Below are 18,894 nucleotides of genomic sequence, written 5' to 3' on the forward strand. Positions count from 1 at the left end.
CAAGCACTTGGCAACTGGCTCACATTTATGACTAGTTATATTGTCCCACAGGCCTGTGACAATTTACTCACTTGGAAGAATGGATTCATTTAACAACTATGTAATTCCCTTAATGACCCATTTACAAGCATCATAAAAATGGTTGCAAAATCAAGTCCATTCATATGTTGTCTTCATTTATCACCAAAAGTCTTGTCCCAACTGTGATCATAAGTTGAGAACCACCTATATGCCAGTATTTCACCATCTGGGTCAGAGGTCTCCAAACCTGGCAGCTATGGTAGCTGGAGAAGTTGAAGTCCACAAGTCTTAAAGTTGCCAAATTTGGAGACCTCTGATCTAGGCTTACTGCTGGTGTTTCTATTGGATGTCAAAGGACTGATTTTGACCTTTAAAACCTTCAATTGCTTCGAGGCAGGTTACCTGAAGAAGCAACTTCTTTATGTTTATCAAAATCTTAAAACAATTGACTTTTGATAAATAATTTACCTTGAATGCTATTAAGGTATCATTCATTAAAAAAAATGTATTACACTAACCAATCCACTTCATGGCTTCATATTTAGCTTTATTTTCTCGAAGGGAGGCCCAGTTAATTGATGGTTTTGGATTACAGAATTCTGAATTGATAACCACAGATTGACCGTCTGAAGCATTTCCAATATCCTGGTATTTACAGGAATCTGTTAAAACAAAATCAGCCAGTTATCAAAAGTTTCCTATCAGATTGCCAGACAATTTAAATGAGGACAAATCTAACACTAGAATCACATAGAAAGTGTACCTCAGGGTCACCCAAGGACAGTCTTTATCAATTAAGATATTTTTTTTAAATATTGGGATAGCCCTAAGAAGGGTAGAAATTTTATACTCCACTATTATATACATTTTACAAGCTTTCAATTTATTACTGCTTATCAACAAGTGTCTAAACATTTTTTCATTATTAAATCAATAAATTTAATTTTCTGAGATGCCTATATATAAACATACATATACCACGTTTTAAAGTCTTACCTTTAGTACCTCTTTCTCCTGTATTGTTTTGACTATACCTTTCAATAAGATTGTCAATCAGCATTTTAGCTTTGGTTTGTTTATCTTTTCCACCAAATATCTTTACTTCAGACTCATAATTTCCCTTTATAACCTAAACACAAGATATTTAGATTAGGAATTAAAACTTAGAAATGAAGCAATCTACATACTATAATTGTAGTGATTTAAAGTAAATGACTTAAAACATTTACAAATACTTGTTAAAATATTTACACACACATAAAAATCATTTAACAGACTTAACTATTTAAAATGCATACGCATAGTTCTCTTCCAAAATTCTTAGTTGTTTCCTCCATGACAAGATATTAGGACTGACGATAAAGTAACTTGTGGAGTTACTTGGGAGAATTTTTACCTCAAAGAAACTGTCACATGTAAGAATTAGAACATCTTACCTGTATTTTGCAACCTGAAGATTCTTCAAGCTCCTTAATTTTAGTTCCACCTCGACCTGTTGTAAAAGAAATAGATTTATATGCAAAACAATTTGTCAAGTCTTTTAATATGCATACTACTATTGACAACATTGCAATTTTTTAAAATCAAGAGTAGAACAATGTCTGAAATTCCATAAAAAACCCCCAATAAACTTCAACTAAAAACTCTCAAAAGTTATACTGTTTCACAATCATTTTTCCTTGTTCGCCAATGTCAAGTGATATTGTAGTGATAAATAATTATAGAAGTAAAACAACCCTTTTATTATATTCCTGCTTTTCCTTATTCCACTCATTCTTGAAGACTCCGGGTGACTACCTCTGCAAAGTAATGTCAAACGATTTAAACTACCTGAAATAACCTCAGTATGCTTTACCAAATTATGTTATACTTGAGATGGATTTTCCCTTAAACCCATCAGAATTCCTGCTAAAAACATTGATATTTAACAAAAAAAAAGTACTTCACACAATTAACAAAATGCTACTTTTTAATTATCTGATTTGCCTTACCAGATTAGATTAGATTCTGTATTCTAATTGTCCCTATCTGGTTTCCTGGGTGGTAGTCAGGGTCAAGGTTAGCCTTGGGGAAAGGTGGGGAATGTAAATTCTGTGTGGTTTTGTGTTTACTGACTTAATCCTTAATCCTATCAGTTCAGCCTGCCTCAGTCTTCTAATTGGGGTTACTAGAGGCCATTCTGGCTGAGAGGCAGAGATTGCTTTAGCTTCTATGGATAGTTTTTCTGTCTTCTCTGGGGGCATGAAACTAGAGGCGAGGTATCTTATGATTCTTCCTACAATATACTGCAAATTGTAGCATCCATCTTCCAATAAACACACACTTGATTTTAACTTCGTAGAACATAGGGTCTATGATCTACGAAGTTAATTCTGGAGACATAAAATCAATTTGCTAGTAATTATTCTATAGCACTTATGTCTTCCTTATCCTTTTTATCAACTAAATCACAATCAATTTTATGAGATACATTTATTTATTTATATTTGATTTGTCAATTGCTTACATGATAATAGGTGTAAGTATAAACATAGTTATGAATACATGACATGGATACATATGAGAAAAATAAAAAGAAACAATAGGACAGGGACGGTAGGCACGTTGCTGTGCTTATGCACGCCCCCATCTTTGCAAGCAGAAAAGTTTGAGGTACGTACAACTAAGGGAGAATTCTTAAGCTTAGTGACTTCCAGATGTTTTGAAATTCAGGTCCAAATTCAGGTCCCCAAATCCCCTATCAGCATTTGAGAAAAACTGAAAGCCGAACTCTAGCAAAGACTAAGTTAAGAAAAGCTGCGTAAGAAGCCATCCAAATCGACCTTTTCATCCACAACCTGCTGCAACCTCTTTCTTTCTTTTTAGCCAGGGTTACCTATTCAGCCCAGGTATATCATACTGACATGGTTTGCTTGGCTTCGATTCAGGGCACTGCCCAGCCATGATCCGTGATCCCCCCCCCCAAATAAAATAAAATAAACCAACCAAACATGGCTAAGTCCGACATGTTAACTCGATTTTACCCAATAGATTTTAGACCCAACAGATTTTGCTTCCAGTCCTGTTTAGAAACATGCCTCTACGTATTCCTTAAGTGACGTTGGGTCAGTTACTCTCCCCCTCAGCCCAACGCACCTCACACCTGTTGTTGTTGTTGTTGGGGAGGGTGAAGACAGCAGGAGAATTAGGCTTGCTCGCTGCCTTGAGTTATGTATTTATTTTTATTTTTTTTATTTTGTCAAGCGATTATAAAATAACAGGTATAAGGTTATGGGTTGCATGCATACGAGTGCATGAAATAAGAAAAAATATAAGAATAATAAAAAGGAACAATAGGACAGGGATGGGAGCTTATCCACGCATTTATGTATTAAAAAGGCGGCAAACCATAATAACAACTACTTACCTATGACGGTGCCGACAAGAGCATTAGCCAGGGGGAAGCACAACGGTAGCGATCCCTGTCGCTGCCTTCCTCCTCCTCCTCCTCCTGCCCGATACTCCAAGGCCCAAGGCTGGCGGGCAGATGCCGGCCGTGAACCCCATCTGTTCCCGCCGCGTCTCTCCTCTTTCTCTTTAGCCACCGGTCGGGTATTCAAAGGCTGCGAAGATCCCGCCGTCGCCAACGAATACCATTCGCTCGGGGGAAGCTTGGTGTGGGAAGCGCGGGACTGATCCTCTTCGCCGTCCGTCTCCCAGTCAGACATGGCGGGAAAACACCTTGACCAAGAACAACCCGACGCCGACTTGCCGGTTTAACTTTGCACATGAGGCGGTTTAGCGCTCATTGCCGGCAGCGGCTCCGATTGGCTGGCGCGTCAGTGGTGGCGGGTGATTGGCTGAAGCGCTTTGGCCCTTGAGCCGAAGGTTCCAAATCGCTGAGTGAATCCCCCGGGGGTCTCTTTGATACCTCTTTGATTACCAAATTTGGGACAGAATGTTTTGGTGAGGACGGAAAGTCGGGTTTCCGCCCAAGTTATCGCAAAACAGTAGCCGCCCTTACTCGCAGGTAACCTCGCTTCGAAGCAAGTTTGAATTCCAGAATAAATTCCTCGTGGATTTCTGTTCTAGCTTCCATCCTTGCGAGGTCGGTTAAATGGGAACCCAGATTGTTGGGGGGCAATAGGCTGACTCTTGTTAACGGTTTAAGAGAGTTTAGCAACTGAAATTTGGGGCTCAATTGTGGCCGTAAGTCGAGGAATGGTATAGCTGGGGGCTAGACTAGGAAACCTCCAAAGTCCCTAACAGCTCTATTCTGATTGATTGACTTCTTGTACTGTTGTTTCATAAGTGAATGGGACAGCTGTACAAGAGAGTAGCATTATACTAAAAAAAATGGCCATTCAAGTGGTTGGAAGTTCTGTTAGTGGGACCAAAGAAAATTGCCTGGAAAGCATTCAAGGATGTCATTGAGAATTTTCTTGGCAACTACAGAGCACCAAATTGCATTCAACTGACTGACAAACATCTTACAGTACACTGTATCCATACTTCTTTCCCAAAAATCTAGATGCAGTCTGTAAATGAAAAGTTTGGATATTGCCACAGTAGAAAATGATATCATTAAAAGTTCATTTCATTTTTCTCAAGATTCCTATGTGATAGTCATTCTGAAACTATATTTGTGTTCAGTTTGAAGGGGTTTGAAGTACTATTCCGATTTATTAATATATTGTTCAAATTTATGCTTGAATTTAAATATAACAAAAGTTGCAATATCTGTGGAGTTTCAAAAAACTAAGGACATCGAAATCAAAGATGTGGATGTTAAATATTTTAACTATATTGCCATGCAGCTTTTCTAGACAAATGCAATAATGAATGAATGAATGACAGTAAGTAAGGAGTGAGCTTCACTCAGCTAAACACTCAACTAAAGTTGCTATTTTTCAAATATGGTAAACATAAAATGTATGGGAAAATATGATTATATCGAAGATGATTTATTAAAGTATAGATATGCATATAGACCCGGTTTTTTTATTTTGTCCAGGTTTGCACCAAAATACCTATGTGGCTCTCAGGACAAGAAATTCCTTATAGACAAGAAATAATAGGCAAACAGAAATGGCTAAACATTGTGAAATAATAAAATTTGGTCCAGGGGAATACAAAATAAAATTAAGAGAAGAACTGGTGACAGAGGGATATAGTTGCCAATGGTTTTCTTATTTATAGTTATCAGATTTAAAGTAGAGTTTATGGGTCTAAACATTGTAATACTGAGTTTAAAATAGAATTGGGTACAGATGATAAACATGTAATTACTAAAATGTATAAACTTTTATTGAAATTTTAAAGAGAACAAATGAAAAAATATGTAAAAGCGAGCTAAATGGTTTGGTTCTAATGTACAGATTGAAGAATTGGGAAATACATAATTAAAGGGATTGTAATTTACATTGTACCATATTAAGGAGAATTTTAATAAAATGATATACTGTTGGTATAGAACACCAGAAAAAAATGTCTAAAATGTATTAAGGCACTTCAAATTTATGTTGGAAATGTGAAACATAACGGATATTTTTCATGTTTGGTGAACATGTAATATTGTTAGAAAATTCTGGATTCAAATACATACACTGAGCCAGAGAATTATCAAGTTAATATTAAAATCAGAGGTCTTTCTTTGAAACTGATGGACAAGCAGTTGGAAAAAAGTCATGGAACTTTATATATATATATATATATATATGATAACTGCAGCAAGATTATTGTGTTAATAAAGATGGAAATATTTGGCAATTTATTTCTATTTCCTATTTCTAAATTAGTCATCTTAGGGATACCTATAATGGAAGAACAGTTGGAGAAGTTGATGGCCAAATTGACTTCTGTGATCAGAAACCTCCCCCTCCCCCCACCCATGTTTGTTTATTGCTGACAGGAAACTCTTTATGGACTTCTTGCGTGAAACAGGAAAAAAATAAACTTATGATTTTTGATTATTAGATAGAATAGATTATAGAAACGAGAATAATGTAACTTTAAAGATGGAGGTGTGTGTGTGTATGTATGTGTATATGTATATGTATATGTATATATATATATATGTATATATATATATATATATATATATATATATATATATATATATATATATATGGATGTTTATTGTTATGTGTATTCGTAGGCATGTGATGAAGTCTCATTCATCATCTTCAGGCTTCTGTCTTGATGATGAATGAGACTTCATCAGCTGCTAGATACTATCTCGCTAGAAAATAACAAATCCATACAAATACCAGAGAAACCCGAACAAAGATCCACATACAAATACCAGAGAACCTCAGAAAACAAATATATATGTATACACACACACACACACACACACACACACAATTTGTAACTTTTACACAAGATCAGAAGCCACACCTTTGTGTTTTTTGTATTTTTTTCTTTTAGATTTTCTTTTACCTTTTCTTTCTTTTTCTGCACTCTTAGCTTTAGAAGATTCCGAAACCACATTTTTAAAACATTCTTAGTTCAGCCACACAGCTAACAGATTAAATCACTCAAACACATGAATTTAGGCCATAGGCTTTGCTACTGTTTCTTAAAGATAACACAATACATTAATCATAGTATTTAAAATCAATTTTATTAACAATAATATGGACATTTTATCATGTAATTACAATGAACACTGTATTTTATTGTGATGGTTGAAGCCATTCGAACATCAGTGGAAATGTCCTGTATATTTTATCATTGCTAGACAACCAATCGCTCTCATTGCTCTGTTTGAGCCAGGCCTGCAACTTTATGGCATTACCAGTGGCTTTTTGCTTATGGAAATAAATACAAATGTAAATGATTGGGAACTTTGTAAATACTGTTTAACAATTTAAAAAGTTACAGCAATCTTGATGTTGTAATCAATCAGAATCCTATTAAAATATTTATCAGAATAATAGAGTAGAAATAAAATTAATACCCTATTCCAAACAACTGCCTTATTTGGCTTCTTTGGCAGTTTCTTGATTAGGGTATTGTTTACTTGATTGTTGGTCCGATGTTAATCTTTGAGTTAATCTATGTTGATCTGGGTGCTGATTGCTGGTGGAGAGGTGCTTGGGTCTTTTTTGTTTTGGCTGGTTGATTATCTCTATAGATGTTGTTAATCTCTATGTGTCTTTTGATGGCTAATTTGTCAAAGTGCCAGGCTTCTAGAAATTCCATGGTGTTTTTGGACTTGGCTTGGTCTAGGGTGATCACATTTTCTCAGTTGAAACTATGATTAAATCTGTCCATGTGTTGGGAAATTAAAGATTTTTCATCATGGATTCTCATGCTACTTGGTGTTCATGGATGTGTTTGGCCAGTCTTCTGCATGTTTGTCCTACATAGTGGTTGTTGCAAAGTGGTTATAACCACTATGCCACTATTAACATTATTGAATGTTGTAGATGATTCCTGTTTTTTCTTCTAGGATTGCTGGGTCTTTTGGTTTGCCTAAGATATTTTGAAGGGCTTTAGTTGGCTTGTGTACTATACTGATTCCAGGTGGTTGTAGTAGTCTGTTGGTGGTTTCTGAGATATTCTTGATGTATGGCAGCATAATTCTTTTTAGGGTTTGTTTTGGTTGTGCTGAATTGGGTTGAGTGGTCAGGGACTTTTTGATAAACTTGCATGGATATTCATTTTGTTGTAATATATTGTAATTATGCTCTATTTTCTTTTTCTGCTATTCCGGGTTGCTGCAGTGCATTTGGGCTCATCTAAATAAAGTCCTTATGCAGCTTTTCTTGTGGGAGGTTGGGTTGTTGCTTTGGTAGTAGAGCACCTGGTTGGTATGGGTGGTTTTTCTGTAGACCTGCGCTTCTAGTTTGCCATTGTGGTCTCTGCTGATCAGAATGCCTGGAAAGGGTAGCAAGGTGTTTTCTTCTTTAGTAAAGAGAAAATTCCTTTAAAAATGTTATTGAAGGTCATGTGGTTCTTTCTAGAAGCCTTGCACTCCGACAAATTAGCCATCAATAGACACATAGACATTAACATCTATAGACTATGCAAAAGAGACAATCAACCATCCAAAAGGGGAACAAAAAAGATCCAAGCACTTCTCCACCAGTAATCAGCACCCAGATCAGCATAGATTAACTCCAAGGTTAAACAGACCAAGGATCAAGTAAACAATACCTCAATCAAGAAACTGCCTAAGAAGCCAACAGTATACAGTCCAATCAAAAAATCTCTAAAACCACCACCACCATCACAGACAGGGCAAGCCACCAGAATATAAACAGAGAGCAAACCCCACTCCTTCCCAGCAGGAATGATGTTACCTAGTAATGAAACATCGGCAAGAAAACAAACAAGCTCAGAGAGCACCAAGGACCCTCCAATTTTAACTCTGAGCTACAAATATTCTCTTTTATTGGTCTTTTTGCTTAATTACCACATTTTATTATAATGTCTCAGCAAGAACAATTCAGCTGGTTGTCATTCTACATATTTGTCTACAATGTACACCCTATGAAGTAAGTCCCGTTTAATTCACTGTTGCTCAAATAGAAGAAAAGAGGCTTCAGATTTTATTCTTTTGCTTACCTATTTTCTTTGTCTCCTAAATTCTACATTTTTAGCGTTTTGTAAAAAAAAAGCTCATTCCCTTTATCCTTGTTTGATATTCTGTACATTAATGTTTAGAGTCAATGTGACATATGTGACATTATTAATTTTCCTCAGGAAATAATTGAAATACCAACATTTTCAGATTAAAGATATGCTTAGCAAAAATAATAATTTTAACTTTTATACTTTAAATGGGCACAACTCTATGTTGAGGAAACAAATAGAAATATTTATTTAGGACTAAGGCTGAATCCAGATATAGCACATTTTAAGAGAAAATAATTTGCCTAGTCACAGAAGACAGTTAAGTATCTGTCATTTAATGCCATTTAATGACAGCGGTCGATTTATGTAATTTTGTATACATAAACAATTGACCAGTGTTAGTAAAAGTATATGATCTTTGCTTTATAATGGAAAATGCTATCCATATTTAAATAAAAATATAGACCAGAAGAAAATAAATATTTGTAAGAAAAACTATTCAATTCCTTCTTCAAGCAAGGAATGCTCTATTGTATGGAAAAGGTATATGAAAAGACCTTGGAAGAATGGGCCAAGGAACGCTGCCTAGGGAATGATCAGATGAAAGGCAGCATAATCTGCAACTGGATAATGTGTTATGCAAGAGGCCCAGAAGACTCTTCCCTAGTTTCTTGCTGCAAAGGGGACAAAGGGAGAATTGTACTTTAAGACTTGCTAAAGACTCTGCTAATGTTGCTTTATGGTTTATAATATAACAGAATTAGCTTCATATGGTCCTGTGTCGTGTCTGGTCTACCTAGTAAGACTGAAAGATATGTTCAGTAAAATTAAGATATTTGTATACATCAAGGATGTAGAACCTCCTCACCCAGGCTTCCAGGCTTCCGCCAAACGATTCAGGGCCACTGCAGACTGATGCACTTGCTTACAGATAGCAGTCAGCCTCTGGAAGTGGTCTGAATTGATTAAGACCCCAATCTTCGATTTTATACTGTAATCCCCAAGTTGTTTTTAAAGGTTAGATTTTCCTCATTTTATAGCTTTCTTATGCAGCAATATATAATTAAGTATAACTAAGATATACTGTAAAGTTCTTAGAACATTACTGAAAATAGTTCCCCACTTTATCCCTAATTGCACATTTATTATTATAGTAATATTCAGCAAGAAAAGAGAAGATTGCTGGGGAAATAGAGACATAAGAGGGACTCATTAAAGACTTAAATAAGGGTTTTTGTTAAAGTTTGATTTTGTTATTTCTGGTAGGAAAAAGGATTTCAACATTGTAAGAATTCCAACGACCTATAAGAATTCCAGCCTGAGGATACAATCAGAAACATTATTCTCCTATTTAATATTGAGGTTAAAATTTACATATATTCATTGGAAAAAAAAACTTCAGCAGTATAAAAAAAAGCAAATGAGTTTTTGGGACATTATCTGTAAAATCTTCCCATGATCAAGGGGCTGGAGTAATATTAATGTTAGTTGCAAGTTTGTAAAGATATTCCAGTTTGGGGTCACTTTTAAGAGCCATTCAGTTTCATAGACAGCATTGTAATTAATATTATAAAGGCTCAGCCATGTCTTTTAATTAAGGCAACAATAGCAGAGACTCACCCAACTGCAGACTACTCTGCTGACACTGGAAATGGAACTCTGTTTGAATGCTGGTGTCCCATGCAGATATACGGTATGGCAGGCTAATTCCAATTATATTTTTAGAAAGGGAAACTTCTCACTGAATGGGTTGCTTGCCTTGTTCCTTCACATTAACTTTTCTGATAAGCTCTAATGCAAATTTAATACACATAAAGCATAAAAAAGGCACTATAAGACATTGAAAGAGGGAAGGGCCGTATTTTTAAATATCTTTGGCAGGACACACAGCACATAAACCCCTATTTGGAAGTAGTTTTTGTAGATTTGCCAGATTTGAGAAGGGAACGAGTTGCTGTAGGTTCAAGTTTCACAGGGGAGAAGGGGCAGAGACTGTTCATCCCTATAAACAGCCATATTACAGGTAGTCTTTGACTTGCAACCATTCATTTAGTGACTGTTCAGAATTACAATAAAATTGACTTACAATCAGTATTCACATTTACAAGCATTGCAGTATCCCCACTGGCCATTTATCAAAATTTAGATGCTTGGCAACTTACATGTACTTATGACCATAGCAACATCCTGTGGTCATGTGATCACCATTTACAATCTTCCTAATTGTTTTCCAGTAAGCAAAATCAATGGGGGAACCTGGACCTTTAAATGACTGTGTGGTTAACTTAACAACCGTAGCAGAAAAGGTCATAAAACTGGGCACAACTCTTTTAACAACCACCTTGCTTACAATGGAAATTGTGGGTGTAAATCAAGGACTACTTGTATACAGGTCACTAATGCCCTTCTTTCATTTGGTATGACAGTTGAAGTGGACAGAATTGGTTGAAAATGGACCGCTTAGTTCGGAGGCATTCAGGAACTATTTCTGCTATAAATGTTGCGGAATATGCTGCCACCATCAGCTTTCAAGATTGAAATGATAAAATAAAATATGCTGTGAGAAATGAAAGACAGTCCATGTGCTTCAAGACCTTCCCCTGGAAATTATCCCAGTGTGAGCTTTGACCAAACCAAAACTCCAATAACATTCATCATCTTTATATGAAGGGAATAGTACAAACACATTACAATTTATGAGTACTTTTACAGAATAAGATTGCTAACATCCCAAATAGTTTATCTATATAAAAAGAGGCAGACATTAATGGAGTAAACAAATCAATTTTGCAGCACAAACTGCAGCATTTAATCATGATTAAGACTCTTTGTGATATTTTGATGTATAACTTCACTTTCAGAGCAGGACTTTTCAGGACTTTCAGAGCAGACACTGAGCTCGTAGCACTCTTCAGTGTATGGATTGCCTCTGGAATTGAGAGAATATCAAGCAGAAGACATCTTGATTCATGACGTACTTTGAGGGTGTGCGAACATCAATAATGAATATAGTAGCAAATTTGGCTATCAGTAGGAAGAGCACTTAGAACACCATTAGGCTCTTAAATAATTCAGTGGCAATATAGAGCTATGAAATTGTAATTTTGTTTAGTATTGTTTTCTGGTATTAGAAGTAAAAGGAGAATCTGGAAGAAGAACAAAAATCTTCTGCTAGTTCAAAGCTGTATCACAGAATAATATGAATTTGGGAAGAGATTATTATTCCCAGAAATATTTTTGGAGGAGGCACTAGTTTTTAGTTTCTTATACTAAAACCAGACCAGACTTTCAGTTCTTGTCAATACGTACCTGACATGTAATGTTCAGCACCACCAGATCAGTTGGATTACAGGACTTTATTTTTTTTTATGAGGGGAGAGATAAACAATCTTTTAATTTATAAGGTTTTGCATCCCTTTAGGCCTCACCTGATCCTGCACATGTTTATTTTTAAACAAATTATTTTTCATCTAGTATAGTAGTTATAATTGTATTATAATTACTATTTTCTTTCTTACCATTTTTCTTTTATCTCCCCATTTCATCCATTACTTTTACTTTTTGCTAACTTTGTTGTGCTATCATTCAGCCACAGAAAATAATTTAAATAATAATTACATTCAAGGAAGCATCTATTTCTTGCAGAATTTCTGGCCGGTAGTTAAGATTCACAAGATCATCTATGAATTTAAAAAATTAGAGAGAAAATTTCACACTGAAGATCAACCAAGATGATTTGGAATTTTGAACAGTTCATAGAAGAAGGTAAAGAAGGAGGAGGAGGAGTAATAATTCAGTCACAAAAACCTAAAAAAAGTGCTATGCAAAATATTTTGATTCAATCCTGTACCTACACCTTCAAGTGAATACAGAAATCAAAATTCTTCTAAAATAGCTGAATAATTTTAGCTTGCAAGTAGCAGCCATTTCTAATCTCATACTGTGGGTTTTTCTTACTAGCAGCTGCAAATAGTACACCTTCCCTTCCCCTTGTAAACATAGGTATGATCTAATTCAGGTCATAAATACCTTTTATTTTAACCAGTGGCAAAATTACTTTCCTATTTGAAATTTACTTATGAGCTCTAGAAACTCAATGGTTTCCAAATGTTTAATAAAACTAACATGAATTTCGTTGGTAACTCATTTATACCTGCTGTACTAAATGAAAATGCCAGTGTACTGTAGGTATAAATTAAAATATTTTTTCCATCATCTACACATGCATTTACATGCAACTAAAATATATGGACTCATACAAGTGCCTTTCTTCCGGACTAATTTATTTTTTAAAAAATAAAGGGTTTTCAAAATATCCATGCCTTGATATGTATGATTGAAAGGATTACTTAGCTTTGAACAAAACCAACAAAATAGTTATTTAAGTTTGACATGAGGAAGGCTGAGAACATCTGTGCTGTCTCCTGGCTTGCAAATACTTTGAGATGATTTTGACATTCCAGTCCTTAGAGAGTCAGTAGAGAGAGTTGTTTCCACTAATGGGTGGGTAATGGCTTCAAAAGTTTCATTTTCTCTCTCTGTTTCCAAATCTTCATCAGTTATAAATAATTTTGATTCCCTCCATTTGCTATATAGTTCTTGACTACTTCTTGAACTACTGGTATCACTTCCAGAAATCTGTAGATTCAGTTCTTCAGCTGTTGACTGTATAAGGTTTTGTACTGACAGTGATTTTCCTATATCCATTTGTACCATTGGTTTCACAGAGACTAGAGGTTCACTCTCTGTATCAAGGCTTTTTCTCCACGAAAGATCCTTTGTCACACTGGACTGTGCAATTTGTCCATTATCCTTTGAAGCAACAAGGCAAGTGGTGACATCAGAAGTATTTTCCTGTGAGTTAACAGAAATAAAATTAATAGGCTCCAGCCTATTAATATGCTTTACTGATGAAAAGGGGGGTATCTGTAATGTAGTGGGTGCTGTTGGTTTAGATGTCTGGTTTATTTGGTTTAGTGCATTATTAGTGGACAGAGTTACAGGTCCATCGCTTGGCACCTGTGTGGCTTGACTATGCATAGATGGACTAAAGGCATAGTAAGCTTGAGTGTTGAATTCATTTGGTGTCAGTATAAGCTGTAGGCCACAAGGCATGTTGACACTGGCTGATCTGGAAACAGATCCACTAGTCTGAGCAGAATTAGACAAATCTTTACTATCTACAGGACTCTGGTAACCAGAGGTTTGATCACATTCAAAAGGCGGCATTTGAAACGAAGCTAAAGTCAATGCAGACACAGATCCTTTCTTCAAAACCTGTTGATAAATGTCTAGTAATGAATCTAATTTTGATTCAATAGATTGCACCTAGAGATAGAAGAAAAAAAAATTATTTAGGATCATTGATGTTCATAAACTAAGATTCATGCCATTAAAATAACATTTATAACATACAGTACATATTACATCATGTATGATACAGTTATATGCAATTATATATATAAAATCTTTAATCTCAAAATAATATATTACAAAGGAAAATTTGAATTTTGATCAATCATTACATGATTTTTTTTGCAAAAGATAATTTTTATGAAAAATACATGGTTCAAGTTAATTATTCCAACCAGCCCCTAATAAATTATACTAAAATCATGCAAATTCATTAGATATTTCTACGTAGCATGTATGATATGAATTGCGGCCATCCAGGTTTATTCTGTGTATATTTCATAACAGTAATACAATGACAAAATTGTGCAAAATGCCATTGACACTTTGGAGTTCAGTAAAATAATTTTATAGAATCATATTATTGCATGAAGAAAATGGGAATTAGCTAGCAAACATTAACAATGAATTTTATTCCTAAAATTGTTGTTTGGTAACACAAGGACGCCTCATGCTCTTTTAAGTTGTATTACCTGTTTTTCCACCTTGACTACACGCCCTAACATGCTGAGGTCATCAGTTGTCTCATTCTCAACAGTATTTTTCTCTCGACTTCTTTTATCAGTGGTAATTTGTCCCCTTCCAAGAATCTGATCAACCCTGCAAGATAATTAAAAATAGAAATATTCATAAAAGGCTTAAAAATGCAATAATTTGGGGCCTAAGTAAAATATATTTCTAAATATTGGGCAAACATATACTTACATTTTTATTTAGGGCAGATATATTAACATGACTATTTTAATACTTTCCATTGTGATCCATACTAAATGTATGTATGTAATCTAAACAGTTTGTTTAAATGTGATGAAGACTAACAAATGTGTTTGTTTCTGCCGAATATAATACTCTGTTATTGATGAATTGGTAATGTTGTCAGATTTTTTTCTCTGAGTGTGCTAAGAAGGAACTGCCAAAATCAGCTTGCAGCTTTCAGTGGTCAGAATTGATAAAGTTTAATCATACTAAAAAAGTTTTAGTAGATATAAATCAGGTTGTAAGAAAGAAGGGCACAGCAAGGAAAAATAATGGAATGGAATAAGAATAAGACTAGGAATAGCAGTAGGAGTAGGAGTAGGAATAGGAATAGAATAGAATAGAATAGAATAGAATAGAATAGAATAGAATAGAATAGAATAGAATAGAATAGAATTCTTTATTGGCCAAGTATGATTGGACACACAATGAATTTCTCTCCAGGGCATAAACTCTCAGTGTATATACAAGCAACTAGCAATAAATCATGATCACAATAATAAAATACAGTCATCATAAATCATAAGATACAACACTCAGTGAAATCATAGAGTACTAAATAATCAATCAACATAAATGATAATGGGATACTTAATAAAAGTAATCAACATAAATCATGAGATACAAACAACAAAGTTACAGTCATAAGAAGCTAAGGAAATAGGTAACAAGAAAGATGAGAAGGATACTAGTAATAGTAATACCGCCCTACTAGGTGATTTGACATCTCAGGGCATAAGACAGTGTTGTGGGAATTAGTTGTTTAGCAGAGTGATAGCATGGGGGGAAAACTGTCTTTGTGCCTGGTTGTTTTGTCATGCAATGTCCTATAGGGTTGTCTTGCAAGAAGAAGTTGAAACAGTTTATGTCCAGGATGTGACGGATCTTGCATCCTGGACATAAAAGAATGAAATATGACTATTATATAAAAATGAAAATTAAATTATGAAAAAACAGAAGAAATATGACTATCACAAAAAAATTAAGTATCTTGAAATATATGACTCAGTTTATGTGATACTACAAACGGATTTTACATGATAACACTCCTTTATAAAAGGGCTTTTTTTGTCCTCTTACCGAGACTGAAGACTTTTAATTCTACACAGCATATCCAGATGACCTGCTGAATACTGTTCAATGACATCTTTGACATCATAGGGACGTAAAGTTTCTTTAAACTTCCTTTTGGCAACGTGAAATTTCATGATTCTATAGAAGCAATATTGTCCCAAATCAGTAATTCGTATATTTTGTATACATTTAAGAAACTGGCAATAATTCATTCTGATGGGGTTACATTCAAAATACTGTATACACTGAACCAGATTCTAAACTGGTTATAAATGCTAATTTTTCTTCGATTGACAACCATTCAAAAAGTATTCAAGATATAAACATCTGTAATTGCTTTGACAATTAATGTTGCCTGTGCAAACCGTCCAAATAGTTGGCAAGAACTTCCCAATTAACTTCATGAATTTTTCTATGAACATTCTTACCTTGAAGAACAAATGCAGTACTGCTACAGCATGAGAGAAAATCATGTAGAGATCTAAAAACTTTTATTCTTACTCATTTCAAATATTACATCTCAAATCATTCAATCAGGTTCTGCTAGGGAAGCTGTGAGAGCGCCGGTCATAAGTCATTTTTTGTCAGTGTTGTCGTAACTTCAAATGATTGCTAAATGAATGGTTGTAAGCCTAGGATTACCTGTATCTTAATAGCTTCACCAATCACATTAGACATGTGAATTGTGAAATGTTATATCCAATCAAATACTTTGCTGCTGTATCCAATCTCACATATACAGTACTTTAATTTGCATAAATTTGTTCAAAGGGACTATAATCCCTTCTTTCTTTGGGCCTGCCTTTGTCTCCAGCACTATCAATAAGCCAACCCAAAGTGGTATGACTCTAATGTTTTACATGCATCATAATGCTCCTGAAATTTTCATAAGCTAAGATGCAGGAAAAGGTTTCCTCTGTCCCGTCGTGTCTGACTCTAGGGGACTATGTTTCTTAGCCAAGGGAACCAGTATTGTCTAAAGACACTTCATTGTGGCTTGCATGACTATACAGTATGCTGAGGTGCATGGAACACTGTTACCTTCCCACTGAAACGGTACCTATTTATCTATTTCTTTATTTATTTATCATGCTTTTGAACTGCTAGTGGGCAGGAGCTCACCCCGTTGTGTGGCGCTTGGGTCTCAAACCTGGGCTCTCAGCTTTCCAGCTGGCAAGCTCTGTGTCTTTAAGTGGTGAGCCATTGCTAAGATTTAAGTTTATTTATGGATTGAATTTCTTATTAATAATTAATCATTATCACATCCTTATTTAAACTACCAGAATTTTTATTTCATTACTTTTTGCCACTGATTTTTTAAAAACTATTCTAAAACAGAATCCCTGAATATACCTCTCTAAAGCATTCCCTTTTCGATTTCCACTCACTGAAATAAGAACAATCTTCAAGGCTTGGCTGCTTAATAATCATAGAAAAGAAAAAAGGAGGAAATCAGTCATGACATATATCTTCTCAAGCCTTTTGCATTGAGTATAATAATATAGGTGCCTGTTTTATTGATCATTTAAGCAAGATGGAATGGATTGATATAACATCCACTATCTTAGCTAGTATAATATACCAGGGATGGGCTATTAATTTCCCCATGGGGCCACATGAGAAATTGGGACCATTGTGGAGGGCTGCCACTCCATCTGCATGCTGCACTGACACCCTGCCTGACGCCACCATCACACCGATGGCCCACCACTGCTGCCACACCACCCAGCCGCTGCTGTTGCCACTGGCCAGGCAGGGATGTGGCTGGATGTGGTCTGGGAAGCTGGGAAGTGCCCAGGTCTGATATATAATAAATTCAGTTTCCACATCAATGTTTAAGTGATGTTTAGTACATCATATAATCACAGATTCTTAGCAATGGAAAGGAACTTAAAGGTCATCTCTTGTCTAACCCCATTCAGTTTTTTTGTTATATTATCTTTTTCCAAAAATACTTGTAGTGCTAAAGTCAGACTATGCTAATGAGATCAACAGGGTTGCTTCTTAAGTGTGCATTTTTCTTACCTGATAGCTCGGATAACTGTTTTAAGTGCTGGAGTTAGATCTTCTACCGATACATCACACTGGCATCCTCTTTCATCATATAGGTCATCAGCACCAAGACTGGCCTCAGCTTCAAGAGAAAAAAATGACATAAATAGTATGTACAGCTATAGAATACAAATCTATATTAACGAATTTAATAATTGCATCAGTTGAATATAAAATACAGTAAGGGAAACTGAACCAATGTAATATGAAAGGGTTTCATTACAAACAATATGGTTGCAGGGACAGTCCAGGAATTAAGTCTCGTCCCATCAACCACCTCCAGCAATGAGCGCCCCTCGGGGCTTCAAGCCAACTGGCAAAAAAGCAAGTTTTAATAATCTTCGAGAAGGCCAAAAGGATGGAGGCAGTTTTCACCTCCAGTGCAGTGCATTCCACAGGGCAAGATTGGAAGCACAACGGAAAAGGATCTTCTCCTTGAACCCTGGCGACTGGAATTCCTTAGCAGACGGGGGTCTGTTGTAGCAGACCATTTCCACTGGCTCAATTGGGGCAGGTTAGTCCCATTGGGGTGAGAGATGGCTCCTCAGATACCCTGGATCCAAGCCATATAGGACATTAAAGGTAATAAACACCTTGAATTGGACCAAGAAGCAAATTGGTAACCAATGCAGCTTGCACAACAATGGTATTACAGGAACTGTAGATGCTGTTGCATTTTATAACAGCTGCAGCTTCCAAATGCTGTTTAAGGGTAGCCCCACAAAGAGCACATTGCAATAATCCAATAAAAGAGCATGAGTGACTACGCATAGGTCCTTACAATCCATTAAGAGCACAAATGGCAGACAAAATAAAGTTGCACAAGGGTTGTCCTGGCTATGACTGCCACCTGCTCTTTGAGCAGGAGTAGCGAGTGCAGGAGAACCCACAGGTTGCATACTAGGTTTGTTTGGGGTAGAGCAACCCCATCCAGATCTAAAGATGATAAACTGGACTTTTGCACCCAACACTACTTTGTCTTGCCAGGGTTCAGTTGAAACCTGTTGTTCCCCCCAC

The 18,894-nt window shown here is 35.7% G+C and overlaps 2 protein-coding genes across 2 annotated transcripts in view; both read right to left on the bottom strand.

Annotated features, from left to right (window-relative positions):
• The window catches only part of DDX43 (DEAD-box helicase 43), a 21,162-nt gene extending 17,349 nt beyond the window's left edge, over window positions 1-3,813 (bottom strand). The window contains exons 1-4 of the mRNA XM_026726541.2: window positions 3,428-3,813; window positions 1,458-1,513; window positions 1,018-1,150; window positions 540-683 (exon numbers count right to left, since the gene is read on the bottom strand). Coding sequence (XP_026582326.2) covers window positions 540-683; window positions 1,018-1,150; window positions 1,458-1,513; window positions 3,428-3,728 — 634 coding nt within the window. The 5' untranslated portion in view covers window positions 3,729-3,813. The remainder of the gene's footprint in view (window positions 1-539; window positions 684-1,017; window positions 1,151-1,457; window positions 1,514-3,427) is intronic.
• An 8,508-nt stretch (window positions 3,814-12,321) lies between these two features.
• Window positions 12,322-18,894, bottom strand: part of KCNQ5 (potassium voltage-gated channel subfamily Q member 5) — a 118,110-nt gene continuing 111,537 nt past the window's right edge. The window contains exons 11-14 of the mRNA XM_087920357.1: window positions 17,851-17,959; window positions 15,832-15,963; window positions 14,469-14,595; window positions 12,322-13,911 (exon numbers count right to left, since the gene is read on the bottom strand). Coding sequence (XP_087776483.1) covers window positions 12,961-13,911; window positions 14,469-14,595; window positions 15,832-15,963; window positions 17,851-17,959 — 1,319 coding nt within the window. The 3' untranslated portion in view covers window positions 12,322-12,960. The remainder of the gene's footprint in view (window positions 13,912-14,468; window positions 14,596-15,831; window positions 15,964-17,850; window positions 17,960-18,894) is intronic.

The sequence above is a fragment of the Pseudonaja textilis genome, chromosome 1 (genome assembly GCF_049901715.1).
Source record: "Pseudonaja textilis isolate UNSWEBS1 chromosome 1, rPseTex1.2, whole genome shotgun sequence".
Taxonomy (NCBI): Eukaryota; Metazoa; Chordata; class Lepidosauria; order Squamata; family Elapidae; genus Pseudonaja; species Pseudonaja textilis.